This window comes from Gopherus evgoodei, chromosome 8 (assembly GCF_007399415.2).
Source record: "Gopherus evgoodei ecotype Sinaloan lineage chromosome 8, rGopEvg1_v1.p, whole genome shotgun sequence".
In the NCBI taxonomy this organism is placed as follows: Eukaryota; Metazoa; Chordata; order Testudines; family Testudinidae; genus Gopherus; species Gopherus evgoodei.
Window position 1 is genome coordinate 95747796 of NC_044329.1, and position 16305 is coordinate 95764100.

The 16305-nt window shown below is 39.6% G+C and overlaps 1 protein-coding gene across 1 annotated transcript in view; it reads right to left on the minus strand.

Moving 5' to 3' along the window:
• Positions 1–14964: 14964 nt before the first annotated feature.
• The window catches only part of ATG4C (autophagy related 4C cysteine peptidase), an 84009-nt gene continuing 82668 nt past the window's right edge, over positions 14965–16305 (minus strand). Inside the window, exon 11 of the mRNA XM_030571622.1 lies at positions 14965–15897. Coding sequence (XP_030427482.1) covers positions 15862–15897 — 36 coding nt within the window. The 3' untranslated portion in view covers positions 14965–15861. The remainder of the gene's footprint in view (positions 15898–16305) is intronic.

Below are 16305 nucleotides of genomic sequence, written 5' to 3' on the forward strand. Positions count from 1 at the left end.
GAATCATTAGGAAAGGGATAGATAATAAGTCAGAAAATATCATATTGCCCTTATATAAATCCATGGAACACCTACATCCTGAATACTGTGTGCAGATGTAGTCGCCCCATCTCAAAAAAGATATATTGGAATTGGAAAAGGTACAGAAAAGGGCAACAAAAATGATTAGGAGTATGAAACGGCAGCCATATGAGGAGAGATTAATAAGATTGAGACTTTTCAGCTTGGAAAAGAGATGACTAAGGTGGGATATGATAGAGGCTTATAAAATCATGACTGCTGTGGAGAAAGTAAATAAGGAAATATTATTTATTCCTTCTCATAACACAAAAATTAGGGGTCACCCAATGAAATTAATAGGCATCAGATTTAAAACAAACAAAAGGAAGGATTTCTTCACACAGTGCACAATCAACCTGTGGAACTCCTTGCCAGAGGATGTTGTGAAGGCCAAGACTGTAACAGGGTTCAAAAAAGAACTAGATAAATTCATGGAGGATAGGTCCATCAATGGCTATTACCATTGGGCAACAGGGAAAGGATCACTTGATGATTAGCTGTTCTGTTCATTCCCTCTGAAGCACCTGGCATTGGCCATTATCAGGATACTGGGCTAGATGGACCTTTACTCTGACCCATTATGGCCATTCTTATGCTTACAATAAGTAATCATGGTCTTGTGGTTAAGACACACAAATTAAAAAAAAGACTTGAAGGTTCCATTCCCAGCTCTGCCATTCACTTCCTGAGTGACCATGGGCAAATCATTTAAAAGGCCTGATATTCAAAGATGTTGCACGCCATGGCACCAATTGACATCAGCTGGCATTGCAGCTGCTCAGAACTTTGGAAAATCCAGCCTTTAGCTTTCAACCCCTCAGTTTCCCCATTTGTAAAAGTAGCCATAAAAATAAATCATTTCATAGTTCACTATGTACCTCCCACGGGTGTGGTGAAACATTCATGCTTGTCAAGCCCTTTGAGATCCTTGCAGGAAAGGTGCTACAGATGTGTAAAGTATTGCTGTAAATTTGAATTTCCTGCAGTATGTTTTTTTAAATGCCAATATAAATAGCACAGGAAATAATAAAATGAATAAAACACATGACTTCATTTTAGTTTCATCTGCAAAATAGAAGGTGTGAAATGCAGAGTTCTGCTCTCCAGGTGGTGATCTTCATGCATAGCATAGTGTTTGTCCTGAATTTCATTGCTTTTTAAAAAAGTCATGAAAAGTCTTGATTTAGTTGGCATTTAATGTGTTTTTAATATAACTTCTGCGATATAATCAGTTACCGAGGGATTCAATGAGGAAACTTGAAGAGCAGTAAAAGCTTCAGCTATTGTTCTTCCTGCATTGTGATTGGCTTGCTGGGTATACAAACCCCAAAAATCCCAGGTCACATATACCTGCTGCATTTGTTGATACCCATTAGGCTACTGTGCAGTTCAGCATCATCCCATTCTAACAGTCAGCCAGCCAATCCGAATCCAGAAAAGACAGCAGATACGATGGAATAGCAATAAAGAATGTGTTGCTGTAAATCACGTTTCATTTCTGCATAGCTGGTAATAGTAATGCACAAGCCATAGGCAAGTATATTAATGTCTCCAGCTATCCATAAATGAAAAATCATGTACAGCAACATTCTCTTTATTGTTATTCCAACAGAGGTCTTTTTTTCCCTTTTCCTTTATTAGATCCTTTGTTTTATTTTTTAAAAAGCAATATGGATCTTTGAAAAACATCTTTTCTCTTTGGTGCATGAGCATTCTTCCCCATAAATAAATCTCATTGACTAGTTCTGTGTTTATAAAATGATAGCATGAAATTATATAGTCTCTTAATGGACATTCAGAAGAAGGTGCTGTATAGCATATAGGACCAGGGATTTCTCTAAACCTAGTCAGTCAATCTGAATTCTGAAAAATGATCATAAGAACGCTGGAACATACTATGAAGAATGTTTGCAATATTTTAAATTAAGTGTTTTTAATAAGCGTAATCATGCATTTAATTTAGATTTAACGAGACAGCTATTGTATGTCGACTAAATACCACAGGATTATTAAAAACATATTTACAGAGGATTAACAACGATGTAATAGATACATATCTATACCATCCCTGTTAGACCTCTGTATTGTGTTTTTAGTTATTAATTGGTATGTACTCAATGTACAGTGAGTCTAAGAAAATATTTATTATGTTCCTTGTATGTTGTTGAAATAGCCATTGAAGAATAAAAATGCATGTAATGAGGGTTTTAAAATTATTTTAGAAAAGTCTACAATAGCTATTATGTAGTTATCTAAGCCCCAAAACAGCAGAACCCCTAAGCCGATCAGTTATATGTATGTGCTTAAAATGAAGCACGTGTTTAAGTGCTTTGCTGAATAGGCAGGGGATTACTCACATGCTTATAGTTAAGCACAGTCTTAAATGCTTTGCTGAAGGGAGGCCACAGTGCTTAGCTTTTTCAGTGATGGGCATTCTAGATATACCACAGAGAGATCATTAATTAGAGGGTGAAATTCATGAAATCCACAGAAAGGCTGCGCAATGTGTGGGGGATTGGAAATGAAATTCAGCCCTCAATCCTTCCAAAGGTTTGCAGAGATGAAACATAGAATCATAGATTATTAGGGTTGGAAGGGACCTCAGGAGATCATCTAGTCCAACCTCCTGCTCAAAGCAAGACCAATCGCCAAGCGCGGGGGGTGCTCTGCCGGCGCCGTGAGAGCAGCAGGCAGGCTGGCTTCACGGTTTGCCTGCAGAGGGCCCGCTGGCCCCGCGGACCTCCCGCAGGCGTGCCTGCGCCGCTGGTCCCGCGGCTTCGGGTCCTCCGAAGCCGCAGGACAGCAGACCATCTGCAGGCGAGCCACGGAAGGCAGCCTACCTGCCGTGCTTGGGGCAGCAAAATTCCTAGAGCCACCCCTGATCCCCAAATGGCCCCTTCAAGGATTGAACTCACAACCCTGGGTTTAGCAGGCCAATGCTCAAATCACTAAGCTATCCTCCCATGGCCCTTCTACTTTCCCTTTCCAGTTCTAAGCATTGGTTCAAAGCTCCCTTCCAAAGCAACTTATTCAGAGCTGCTGCAGACTTACTATGGGGGGCCTCGGACAGGTCTTTGGCAAAGAAAATTAAATTTACCCAGTTCCGGATCCCATAGAATTAAATGGGAATTTTGTCAACTTGAATGGTAGTACAATCGGACCCCAAATATGTATTCAATCACCAGTTGGCATGAGGTTAATTTATCTTGTGCTATCTGTTTTGTTAAGTTTAAACAATACGCTTACTGGAGACACCTAATTTAACATGCTGCTGGAATATGTCTGTGCCTAATAGCAAATCCACCAACATTTTTGGAGTTGCTAAAACACACTTTCCACGGGCTTTAATTTAATCTTACTTTTCTATGAAGAATCTTATAGAAAGGGCCCAGTGAAAAAGCAATAAAGATCAAATTGCTGTACATAAAGTAATAATAAAATCCTAGTCCCACTGAAATCCAATGAAGCAAATCCAGATTTACACAAGTGTAAATGAGAGCAAAATCTGGTGTGATGCATCTCTAATCATTTACCTTTCTATGCTACCTTTAACCCTAAAGAATCCCCCAACACCTGAAAAACAATGGGCAAAATACTGTTCGGTGTTTACTCCACTAATTTTGCAATGTGGGTGCGTAGGAATTAGAAAAGATGTGTATGGCAACTTGCTTGAGAGGTCTGGTGAATGCTTTAGATTTTACTCTACCTAGCTTACATTTTTATTAAAAAAATAAAAGTTAGCTGCTACTTCGCTTTCTTGTAATGATAGCCTTGAAAATACAAACTAGTCACTAGGTTGGGAAGTTTGTCATGGGGACTTCTAAAAATCAGATTTTTTTACAGTGTTTTTTAGAGACGCTGAATAATTTTTCTGGAAAAAAAAGTCAAAAACAGTTCCAAGGGGATCATTATCCTTATGGCTCCCTGGGGATGGAGGTGTCCATTTCATCTACTCCGTTTCAGAGCCTCTGCCATTTCATATACATTAAATGACGCAAAGAGTCAAAAAGGGGTCTTTACAATATTTCCCATGCTGGTCAAGCTTAATTCTCTAGGGAGTGCTAAAATATTTTTTTTTAAATTCTGGATACAAGCTTTTTTAGACTTCACCAGCACCATTGTTTCTTAATCTATCTGCAAACTAGACTTATGTATACTCTCATACTGGAGCCAATGAAATGCACCTCTCTGGGGTGGAATGCAGCAACTATTAAACAGGGCAAAGCAACATTCCACACTTTAAGATACCAGAGCCAATTAAAACGAAATGGGAAAACAACTTCCAAGAACATCCATTGTTTCTGGACAGCAGCATGTCTGGGATCTAAACCATAGTGGCAGAGAAAGGACTATATTTTGGAGGATAATGTAATAATATAATAATTACATTAGAGGCTAGCTGATTTATGAGGGTTTCTGGGTAGAAGGGGGTGCCTGATGATAAAAGTATAGTATGTTCTGAGAATTTAAATTCCTTCCATGCCCTTCTGAAAACAAGGCACTGTTGATAAATTAGTAAGATGGTAAAGCTAGTATTTAGATTGGGGGAGAAAATAAGTATATACGGCATATTTTACATACATCTGATCCACCAAGACAGTCATATAATGAATCTAAACAACCATATAAGCTTATTATTCTACCTTCATCTTCCCTTTACCTGTTTGTTTGAAGCTCTCTACTGCGATATCATGTCTGCATTTAGGCCCAGCTGTGCAACACTTCTGCATGTGTTTGACTTTATATATGTGAGAAATCCCTTTGACTTCAGTGGGACGACTCATGTGCTTACAATTGAGCACATGCATAAGGATTTGCAGGATTTGGGCCTAAGGCCTGAAGTCAAGGGGACTACTTACCCCGTCTCAATCAAAGCATTTAAGCATGCGCTTAAGTCCAATTCTATTCAGCAGAGTTCTTAAGCATTGTCTAAAGTTAAGCAGCTGCTTAAATCCCATTTACTTAAGCACATTAATGGGACTTAAGCACATGCCTTAAGCTTTGCTAAATTGGAACCACAGCACGTAAAGTTAAACATTTGCACAAGTGTTTGCAGGATCAGTGCTTCGGAGCATAAACTCTTCTGGGAAGGGACTATAACTATTTGTTTTCCTGCTTTACTTGGTGGCTGCTGAACAGACAATACATTTTAAACAAAAACATTTGCAAGCCAGAAAGACAAGGCAAATAAAGGCAGCCTCTTGTGGTAATCAAAAAATAATGAATAAGAAAAGATTGGTCCTACGGGTGCTGTCTTAATTCTTGAATGCCTCTTTTTTTATCATCTTCCTACTGGAGTTCAAGGGTTAAGCCATCCCAACATGCCTCACTCTCAATTTATAAAACAGAAAAATTCCATAAATCAAAAGTTACAAACAGACTTTGTAATGTCATAACTCTTGTAACGGTTTTCCCTTTGATTGATTCCTATACATACATTCTGCCTGATTACCATAATGTGTTCTTGTGGGACAATTCAAGCAGGGTAGAAGAAAGAAGCAAGCAAAGAAGTAAATAACAAATGGTCCTGACTCCTCCTCATCGAGAATGATTTCAGTCCAATGTTCCATCATATCAACTGGGAAAGAGAGTCTTAGGGTTTAGGCAATCTATTACAGATATGTGTAGAGGCAGACACAATCATTTCACTGATTGTCACCAGTCTAGAGCAGTGACACAGGGAAGTGATCCATCAGTCTATTTTCACTGACAACCAGAGAAAGATGGCAGACACTTGTAGACTAACAGGCACCTGGATTGGCTAGCTTATAAAATTGAAAAATAGCTGTATTCCAAATGTATCTAAACCTTTAAATGCCTCTGTTCCAAGATTTCATACATTTCTAGAAAACATTGAGAGCTATTATAGGGAGTCTCTCATATTGCCATGGATGGAGAGGAGGGCAAACTTGATTTTTTGAGTTTATTAAAACAGATACAGTAAGGTAACTGTGTTTAAGTTAGGACTGCTCAGCTCCTTTCTGCTATGCAGGCTTGCTTTCCTTTGCTTTAATGTTGTTCTTTTAATTGCCAGTGTATTTTTCTAATTAACAACCAACGAAAGAGAAAATGAGCCCAATAATGATTAGCAGTTACCAAGCTAGATTTAGAAAGCATTTCTATTGGTGCTTGCCAATACTTTTTTCTCAGATATTCAAAGTTTATTTACCTGACTATAAATCAACAGTGTCTACCTGTACTGGGGAGCAAAGGAGACTTTGACTGGCACACCACTCCCAACAAACTCTCCTCCTCCAATATGGTTTCCTGATATTGTCAGGGAAAGGAAGAACTTCTGCCTCCAGAGTGAAGAGATTTGCTTGAATAGCCAATCAGAATGTGTTTTGTTTTATCTATACATAAGCTTTTTATGCAACAACCCCATGGCATAAGCAAAACCACCAAACTCTAACAGGCTGAAAAATGAGAATTAAACACCACTAGCCCATGCACCATGGATAACATACCCCAAGGTAGGGACTGTCCTTGAAAAATAAAGACAGGTGGACTATCTAGCAACCACCACTGACATAGAAGGTTGCAGCACTTGGCTACTGACCCAGATGTTGTCATCGTTGGAACATTAGATGAATAATATTCTGGCCTTGTGCACCTTCTAGACATGCATCTCATCATTCCTCCCCTAGCAATGTTCTACCTGATGTGGTTAGATGTTTGGCCATCCCAGCTCTGCACAGGTAGCTGGCACAGCAGACCTTGAATGAATCGCCCAATGACCACAAGGCCACAGTACTAGTATCCCACAGATTCTACTGGATCATTAATAAGTGTATGCCCATAACAATGTACCAGCTCCGCGAACAGCGCGACTTTCTGTTCCTCCCTAGTCAGACAGAGACACTCCTTCTGACATACCTCATTACACCTTGATATGAACAAGTTACGTATTGCCCCTCTGAAGTAACTAGGTGCCACCTTCTGATGTAGCTAACCTCCACTCGTTACCTTATACCTGTTCGTTCAGTGAAAACATCTTATCTTAGGATGGGTCAGTGTGTTCCTGTATCTTTGGGGAATGTGTTTGGTATTGAGGTGTTCTGGTACCATGATTTGGAATGTGTTTGCGTGAGTGCCTACCATGACTTAGGAATGTAGATTTCTTCAATACCTGCCCTTGTCTTGCCAGATTCTGCGAGCAGGGCATGCCTCTCTCACAACTTAACTTTGCTTTATATCAGCAAAGCTTTGACCACTACTTTAGCCCAGGCCTCAAGCCTCTGATACAAAGGCAAATGTTTCAGGCTCTTTTTCTACTACACCTGATAACTCAGAATCAAAAACTTACCATCCACTGTGTATGCAGAAGCATACACCAGTTTGTCACTATGCCTGGTAAGGGTCACAGCTGAGAAGACCGTTCTCAGGTAAGATTGTCAAAAAACTGGGCAGACACTCCCACACCAGTGGTATATTCTATAATTAGACTTAGCCAAACCAGCAACAAATGTGCGTTCCTGGATTACTACATTAGTTTCACATGGAGCCACAGACCGTCCTCTTACACACTCCAGCCTATATTACAGGTCTGTCTCATCTTACGTGGGGATTCCATTCCACGGTTAGTGTGTAAAGTGAAAACCGTGTATAGTCAAAATTACATTGAGTTGAATGGTGTGCGGAATCGCTCGCACTACAGAAACAGTATTTAAATTGTCATTTTTCTCTTTTTTTTTGTTTTTGCCGACTGTGTAAAGCTGAAATCGAGCATATTAAATGCGCGTAAGATGCGACAGACCCGTACTACCCAGACAAACAAGACGTCCATGATAAAAGGTTATTAAAACCAAAAATCACCACACATTAGGTTTTTCCAGCCCAAGGGGGCCAGTCACTTACCCAAGTCAATGGATGCTCAGAATCTTACACCAAAGACAACACTTTAGCCAATACTTTATTAAACTAACTAAAGATTTATTAACTAAGAAAAAGGAATGAGAGTTACTAAAAAGTCAAAGCAAATAGAATTAGAGTTGGATCAAAGTATGTTGTCCAAAATGATAGCAGGGATGTTAAATCTGCTAGTTTTCTATAAGTCTCTCTGGGTTGCTCAAATAGTTTTGGGGATCTCAGTCCTTTTGTTTGAAAATTCCCCATCCTTAGTTAGAATTCATCATTCCAGAGAAGGGGTAGGAAAGAGGTGGCATGGGGCTTTTGTTCTCCCTGTATATATCTTGACCCTTTTTGCAGGAAAAATCTTGGCTGTGTCATGGGTCAGGCAGTTCTATGGCGGATATACTTTGCCATTAGTCTTTTTCATGAATTGCAAATTTTGCTGGCACTTCCTGTATATGTGTCTGAGGTGTTTTTGGGGTGACATGCAGAGGCCTTTTCTTTACAGTTCTTTTGTTATTCCTAAAGAGCTCACTTGTGGGCGTTTCTCAGACTCACAACATACTTGAGTTACAAACATAGCAAAATTTCATAACCCCATACACAGTGTCAATACACACACCATAACAAGATCATAATACTCAGCAGGTTATAACTTTTCCGATGATACCTCACAAGGCATACTTAGTACAAGACTTATCACACTTTTATAAAAGTGGTGATGATATAAGAGTAGACAATCAACTTCCCCTTTAGACAGCATCATGTCATATAAACTGTTCTTAACACTTTGTTCACTCACCTCTGTATTTGGCTGGTGAGCATGGAGGCTGCTGCCTATGATCACATGAACTCCTATACTTTCTTGCTTGGGAGAGGCAGATTCGTTCTTAGTTTGGTTAGTATGGTTGTTGACTTTATGCCCGCCTTCAACTTCTTAAACATGGGTGTGTCTTTGTGTTATTCTAAGGGTGAAATCAGCACCAAGCTAGGTATCGCTGGTCCGAAGCCTGCAATCTCTGATGAAGGCAACATTCCACTTGAAGGCACATGTAAACGAACTGTTAACTTGGATTACTGCCTCTTGGTCTGTAATGGAGAGATAGAGAAATTAGGAGTCCCATTGACTTGAGGAGCAAAGTTCTACTCAATGTGAGCAATGGAGGTAGAATTCAAACCCAAAGAAGCACTTGGACGAGATTCTATATAGTGCCTCTAAGAGGGACACATTTTTTGCAGTCTCGGGAGATGCGTTTGATGTGCCTTTAAATAACTTTTGCCTCTCCTGATCCTGGGCTGGAGAATATAGACAAACAGAGGGCTTGTCTAAGTTATGGCAGCTTCCCATGGCTGTCCAGTGGGTCACAGCGCTGCTTGGAATCTTCACAGAGCTGCGTGTCAAAGCTCCTTCTGCCTCCACCCCACCCTCAGCATGCCCCTTCAACAGGGCTCATGAAGGTGTACTCAGCAGGTGACTTTATGGATGTCTTCTCCAGTGCCTGTGCTGGGGAAAATCCTCCCTCAGCCAAATTCAAAAATAGTAGAGCCTCTTCATGCCACCCCAGCCCTTTTACCCAGCTTATAGAGGCCACAGTGGGAGTGAGGAACTCATCCTCGAAGTTCAGATTGAATAAAGGGCCAAATTTTCCAAAGTGGCCTCTAAAACTGCACCCTCAGAATGTTCACACACACCCCTGGGTGTATCAGGTAACTCATCACATTTATAACCACAGAGCTATTATCAGCTTGATGTGTACCCATGTACTCAGCTGTGGCACAAATACAACTACTTTGCATGAAAGTGTGTGGTCCCACCAAATGTTGCCTGTGCGACATCAGAGGCCAGTTATACCGACAAAGTCGGTGGACACATGCTTTGTGGCTGCAAAGATTCTTGAATGTAAAGTTTATCGAGAGCTTTGGAGACCTTGTGGGTGAAAGGTGTCACAGAGTGAAAATGGAAGTCGTCTTCAATGAGAGTCAAATCTTTCCCTCTGCTTTCACTGATGGAAGAGAGACAGAATGGGGCCATCTGTTTGAATGGGGACATGGAAAGGGAGTGTCTTTTGTCTCTTTCTCATGGATTTTTCCTGAGATAATCAGCAATAGCTCTGAGTTATTAGTATTTGTGGAGTTCACAGGTATCAGAAGACCTGTGCTTAAAGGATTATATGAGGAAAGGCACAACTTAAGCCTGCCACAACCTCTATTCCAAGTCCTTGCGATCTTTAGACACACAAATCAGCCACATCTCAGCGGCGTTTCAGGTGGAAGAGATCCACAAACTACTTCAACTTCAGCTTCTGTAGGGCCCTTATCAAGGACTTCAGTACATGCAAAGTTATTCGATAACATTATTCTGATGGCAAAAATGTATAAAATAGAATTGATTATTAATTCATAAAGAACTTTGATGTCTTATCTATTCCTCTTCTCATGTAATGATTTTTAATGTCATAAAGGTTCATAATTTTGCATGAATCCCATTGTCTTCTGTTTTCATTTGTTTGGTAAATCTTGTCTGTTTTATTAAAAAAAAATCCCATGGCTTCTGTGGATATTTCTGTTACAATGAGACAAAGGAAATGTTAATAGTCATTTGTTTCTAGCTCAATGCAACATTAATTTCAGTGGCACTTTGAGTATTTTGTTTTTATAATTTCTCATCATGGGTTGCAAAAACTAGGAAATCAAGCTAAAAAGTGAAAAATCCAGTGTGTCTTCAGATCTTGCACAAACCTTAACTTACATTTTATTTACTATGTAAGTTACTGCGAAACAATATGAACTATAAATCCATTTAGATAATAATAATCAAATTATCCAAACCTGGGACAGCAAGTTTTATAGATTTTGATCTAAATTTAATATAAAAATGCAGTAGTCCTTGTTTGGAAGAGTTTATTAAGGGTTAGCAAAGAAAAAGCTTTTTCAATAGTCTATAACTCTCTAATGGCCTTTTTCAAATAAAATGGGAAAGAATTTGAAAAGAAACCTATATCAGTGAGCTGCAATTGTAACATTACAGTACAGGTCTATAAATCTTGACATGTTCAGAAGATTGCCTAAACCAGCAATACAATCTGTCCAAACCTCATTGTCTCCACGACCAGCCAGCCTCATTTTAAGAAATATATGTGGTCTTCAACCTAATTTTATCACCTTCATTTGTAAACTAGTCAATCAATCAAAGCATCCTGAAAGTCTAAATAGAAAAAGGAGTGCATTTTCATGCATTTCCAGACAGCACAGTAAAAAATTAATCTCCACTTGATCAGACATTCCTTGCCCTCATCTCAATAGACCATCATTAGGGTCAGCAATGTATATTAAAAATAAAGCCACGGCGAACTGTTTGCCGGGGGATACTTGGCAAGCGACCTGATGCCGGATCAGTGAGTTCACTCCTCCCGGTGAGCCTGAATATGTGTGCCGGGCTCATGTGGGAAAGGGCAAACCTAAAAATAAAGGGAAAAAAGGAAAGATAACTGGCCATGAGGAAATTCAGTTTTCCCCCCCACCCTCAAGCGCAAAGATACAACAGGGCAGATGAAATGAAAAGTAACATCCCAGCTGAAGTTACTGCCTCGTGATCTTTTCCTACCCATTTGGTCCAAACCTACCCATCCCCCCTGTGTGTGAGATGAGATTGAGGCTGGGTAGGTTTGGACCAGGGAGGCTGGCAGGGAATCATGCACTGAGGGCCAAAGCCACACTGGTTATTTCCTTTGTTGTTAATTCCAAAGAGCATCAGTGAATTTACAGCCTTGATATTATGGATATCTTTTGTATATTGTAGTTAAATAGATATAAGGAAATATTGGGACAAATACATGCCCTCTCCTCCCCCTTCCCTTTATATCTGCTTTGCTCATCTCCAGCAGCATTGAGAAGGTAGAAAATTGCCTTAAAGGGGCATCTGAGTATTCCTATCAAGTAGGGGATCCTTGAGTGTTGTAAAGGAAGCACAGCCATACCTCTGCAAACTGCTGGTATACAGGGTGTGTTGAGACAGGCCAGTGGCAGGAGGGGATGCAGCCACAATGCTCCGGCAACACTGAGCCAGTGAAGTGGTCTCTAGGAGGGCTGTTCCAGACAGCATAAGTAAGAGCAGCCTTGGGGCTGCTCTAACTTTTTCCAGGGACTCAACTGATTCTAGAATCAGTGAGAGAGAGAAGAACTGAAAAGTCAACTCAGGGGCACCTGAAAATGTGGCATGATGTTGCTAGCTCTCCTCCTGTAAAATGTTAGGCTCATGGAAGGAAATGTATCTGAGGATGCTCACCATGTCATGAAACACTCAGTAAATAGATTTTTATTTTCTTTGTTTTTAAATATTTTTTATGTATGTGTAAAGTGCCAGAGACCAGGAGTGTCTTGCCCTAAGAGGATTAATAAACGAGGGCAGGAGGAGGGAGAATTGGTCTCAGGACTTTATCCTTGAATACTAAACTTCCAATGCAACACCCATCTCCAACAGCTTTTCTGTACAGTATGATGGTGATGGAGGAGCAATTCACAGACGGGCTGACCACATTTGCCATAAGCATGCATTTTCCACCCAAATAAGGACATCTCTTGCTTTCTGATCCTCCTCTCATTAGCATCAGTGGGAATTTTGCCATTGACTTCCTGAGAAAGCCTGATCCTGCAGCCCTTACTCAGGATAAAGTGGGGGGAGGTAAGGCTTGCTAAATCCTTAATGTAAAGCTGCTGTGAAATTCTTGTGCGTTCATTGTACGTTGTACTTACCAGTGGACAGGCAAGCTGCTTTAGTGTCTAATGTACAGAAATTGGTTGTTTTCGTCAAAAGGAAGGTCTGGCTTTCATCATTCCTGATCCTAACATAGTGTTGCCTCCACAGCCTTGTCAACTGGGCTGCTGCTTCTGGGGATGCGAAGATGTCACATGGATCTTTACACACCAAGATGAGGCCAATCAATTTTGTTTACCAAATGATGGAATTCCTGGTGTAGAAGATTATCAATTCCAATAAACTACTGGAGTAGCCACCGCACAAAGATATAATTGGGATAAAATGCTGTCTACAACCCATCAATAATTCAAAAACACAGCATGGGGTTTTCCTTGTACTGTCCGGAATAGATATATTTGTTCATGAACTAAGTACATGGGGGAAGAGGAGACACACATCTAATGCTGAGGGAATGAATGTTTGTGCTTAATGTATTGGAGAAATTATTCAAAGACATTTCGTCTTTACATAAAGATTTCTCCAGTAGCCCCATCAAGGTCGGGGAGACCTTGAATTATAAGACATTTATAAAAGAGCAGAGAGAACAAGAACAATCTGACTGGCTATTGGGCCTTCTGAGATGCATGCACATTACACCAGAACAGGTCAAGACTTGGGACCTGCTCTTGGAAGAGGCAGAGCTGAGTATTCTCAACTCCCACTGAGGTTTCTCTCTCCACCCACTATAGTCCTTCAGCTTCCATCACTGCAAACTCTAAAGGGAAAATTTTTAAAGCATCAAAGATGCAGATAGGAACCTGATGAGATCAGAAGTGCCTAGGTACCTATCTCCCATTGAGATAAGCATTTCAGCGCTTTTGAAAGTCCAACTAGCCAGCATCTTTAGGCATCTAGATACCTTTAAAAGTCTGGCCCTGTTCCTATTGACTTTAGCAGGACAAAACCCCAAATCAGAGGTCATTTAGAGTGCTCAGCACCGCACAGGATCAGGCCCTAAGCCTGCTGCCTAGATTATCTTTTCCCATAAAAACAAAATGTACTTTAAGAGAAACGTTATTTTAAATCATTTTATCCTCATCTGCAAATACTACAGGATTGGGGGGAGTTTATTGCACACTCGCCTACTGCTGCTTTCAAGGAACGTTTAGCTCATACTGAACTGGTTCAGCTCCAGCCTGCAGAGCTTTTGAAACTGATGCTGGATCGCTTTTCTCAAAGCTTTTGATATCTTTAATTAAAACTGGTGTACACAGGATGTTAGTCATTTGGGAGTAGGGCCCTGAGGTTCTGCTGGGTGCTTCATCGTATGGTAACAACTATTAGCTGGATTACATGGTGGATTCAGTGGGTGTTTTAGATTGATGGTTATGTGATTCTTGGCCATCTGCTTTTTGTTTGCTGGTGCAGGTGACAACCTTAGCAGAATGGAGCGAGATAAGGGAAATATAAACTGTGCGGGGCCTGACTCCCCTCACACCATTGATTTTAGTGGAATTATTCCTGATTTACACCACTCTAAGTGAGTTTTAGATCCTAATTTGCTGTTTGAGTTGCAATTTCTGTGTTTTAAGCAGGAACAACTATTTCATGTAGCCAGTTGACTGACAAAGCAGCCCAGTATTTAAAAACAGCCCCCTTATTGTTCTTCCAGGTTAAAGAGCTTGGCGGGTGCTGGATGGAACCAAAATTGGAACCATCTATCTAAACCTACAAGAAATTTGGGGTTTCAGATTATATGGTATCTGGACGCAAACCATTCCTGGTTTGATTAAATGAAAGTCTCTGACCAAGAGATTTTCAAGAACAAAACTTGCCCATTTATAGCTAAAATACATCAAAACTCCACATAGCATGCATATATTTGGAATCACTTCCTCCCCCTTTTTCCTTCTTTTCTCCACAAGGGGTCACTATAGAGCAGAGCTAGGATGACTTGAGAGCTCTTCAACCTAGAAAATATAAAGATTTTTTTTCTTCTATTTTAAGATGTAACAGTACTTTAAAATATATGTATTTCAAAATTAACTGTTCATTGTATTAATTATTATCTGGGAAATATCATAGTGCCTTTGAAATGGGTATTATTTGTTTAGTGTTTATCTCAACTCCTTATCAACAAGGGCAAGCTTTTAATATAAATGTGTTTCTTTTAATAAAATACAAACATAAAATGTAAATGCAATTGGAAAAAATATTGGATCTTTGCATAAGTGTACAAACGAATAGAAACTTTTAGAAGACCTTTTTGGGAAAAAAGCTTTTTTTAAAACATCAAAACGTGAGGAGGGGACTTTGTAATTTTTTAATCAGAAATTTAATTCAGCTGGGGATCACAAAAATATCAGAAACAACGTCAGTGATCAAACTCTTGACACCCAGATAACATTTTTCATCTTTTTTTTCCATGTTGGTAGAGAGAAACTTCTTCGGCATTCACAGGCAAATGGCCTGAGAAACACAAGTAATTGACCACACGAAGTTTAAAGATAAAAACATTTTCTCATATGTAACTTTAAAAGTAATCATATAATTAATGAGTGAAAAACAGAGAGAAAGATTGCCAGAGATTAAGATTAAGCCCTGCAGAAAAGAATGTTCTAACCAGAAATTGGTTTAATTAATAGCACATTTTACATAATGATTACAGTGTAATTGCGCTGACTAGCAAAGTGTCATTAAATATATCCATGCTCCTTTACAACACCCTAAGGCTAAAAATAATGAGTTACATTGAAAATCACTATGCAACAGGTTCATAAATAACATTTAAGCCTATACAAGGCGAATACTTATAAATAATAAATATTTGCCTTTTGTAATTGAAGAAAAAATGACAGCCTTCTTTTTCTACTACCCTGTAGATTGTCATGTTATAATGCTGAAAAGATTTTTTCCCCTTGCATTCTCTAGAAAGTGTTGAATAATTTATTCAAATGCTAATATTCCACATAGCCTGACTTTGAGGAACAAATATTCCTACATAAAGAATAAATGCCAACTTGCTTATTACCAGCTTCGTTTTACTTTGCACCGTGCAGTCCCCAAAAAACTCTGACAGTCTATTACATGTGTCAAATAAAGTTAGTGACCTGATTTTCTTCCTCAATAGTTGCATTCTTCTTTATTTAAAAATTACCCCTTCTCCCAAAATGTTCATCATGCTCAGAGCTGTTAATGCAGCAACAGATGCTTTGCAGCTCCAAAAAGGACGACATCATAAACTTGATAACTTTTTAATCTGTGGGTTTTCTCCAGTGAATCAGGAGTACCTAATAAAAACAGATTTGATTTCGTATTAGTAGTACGCTGACATTTGAAAGACCCCCAAATGGTTCATATTTAGCTAGCTTACCAAATCCAGCAACCTCTCCAATGTCAAAATAAAGTAACACAGTTTATGTGCAGGAGCATGATGTATGAACAGGAAATGTTCTTACACAAAGGGTTTTTCAGCTACCTTCAGCTTACACCAAACCAACAGAGGGCATGCTGATATCTATCCGTAAAGTGGTGATATTTGGGTATCCTCTTTCTAATGCTAGAAAGAGGAGTGGGGAAATATCTGTGCTATAAAGGGGAATCTATGGCTGTCCATTAATATGATCTCATTGAAATGTACAATGATGCTCCACTTTTCTCTCTCTTTCTAGAGGGCTTCCCATGACCAGCCAGTAGAC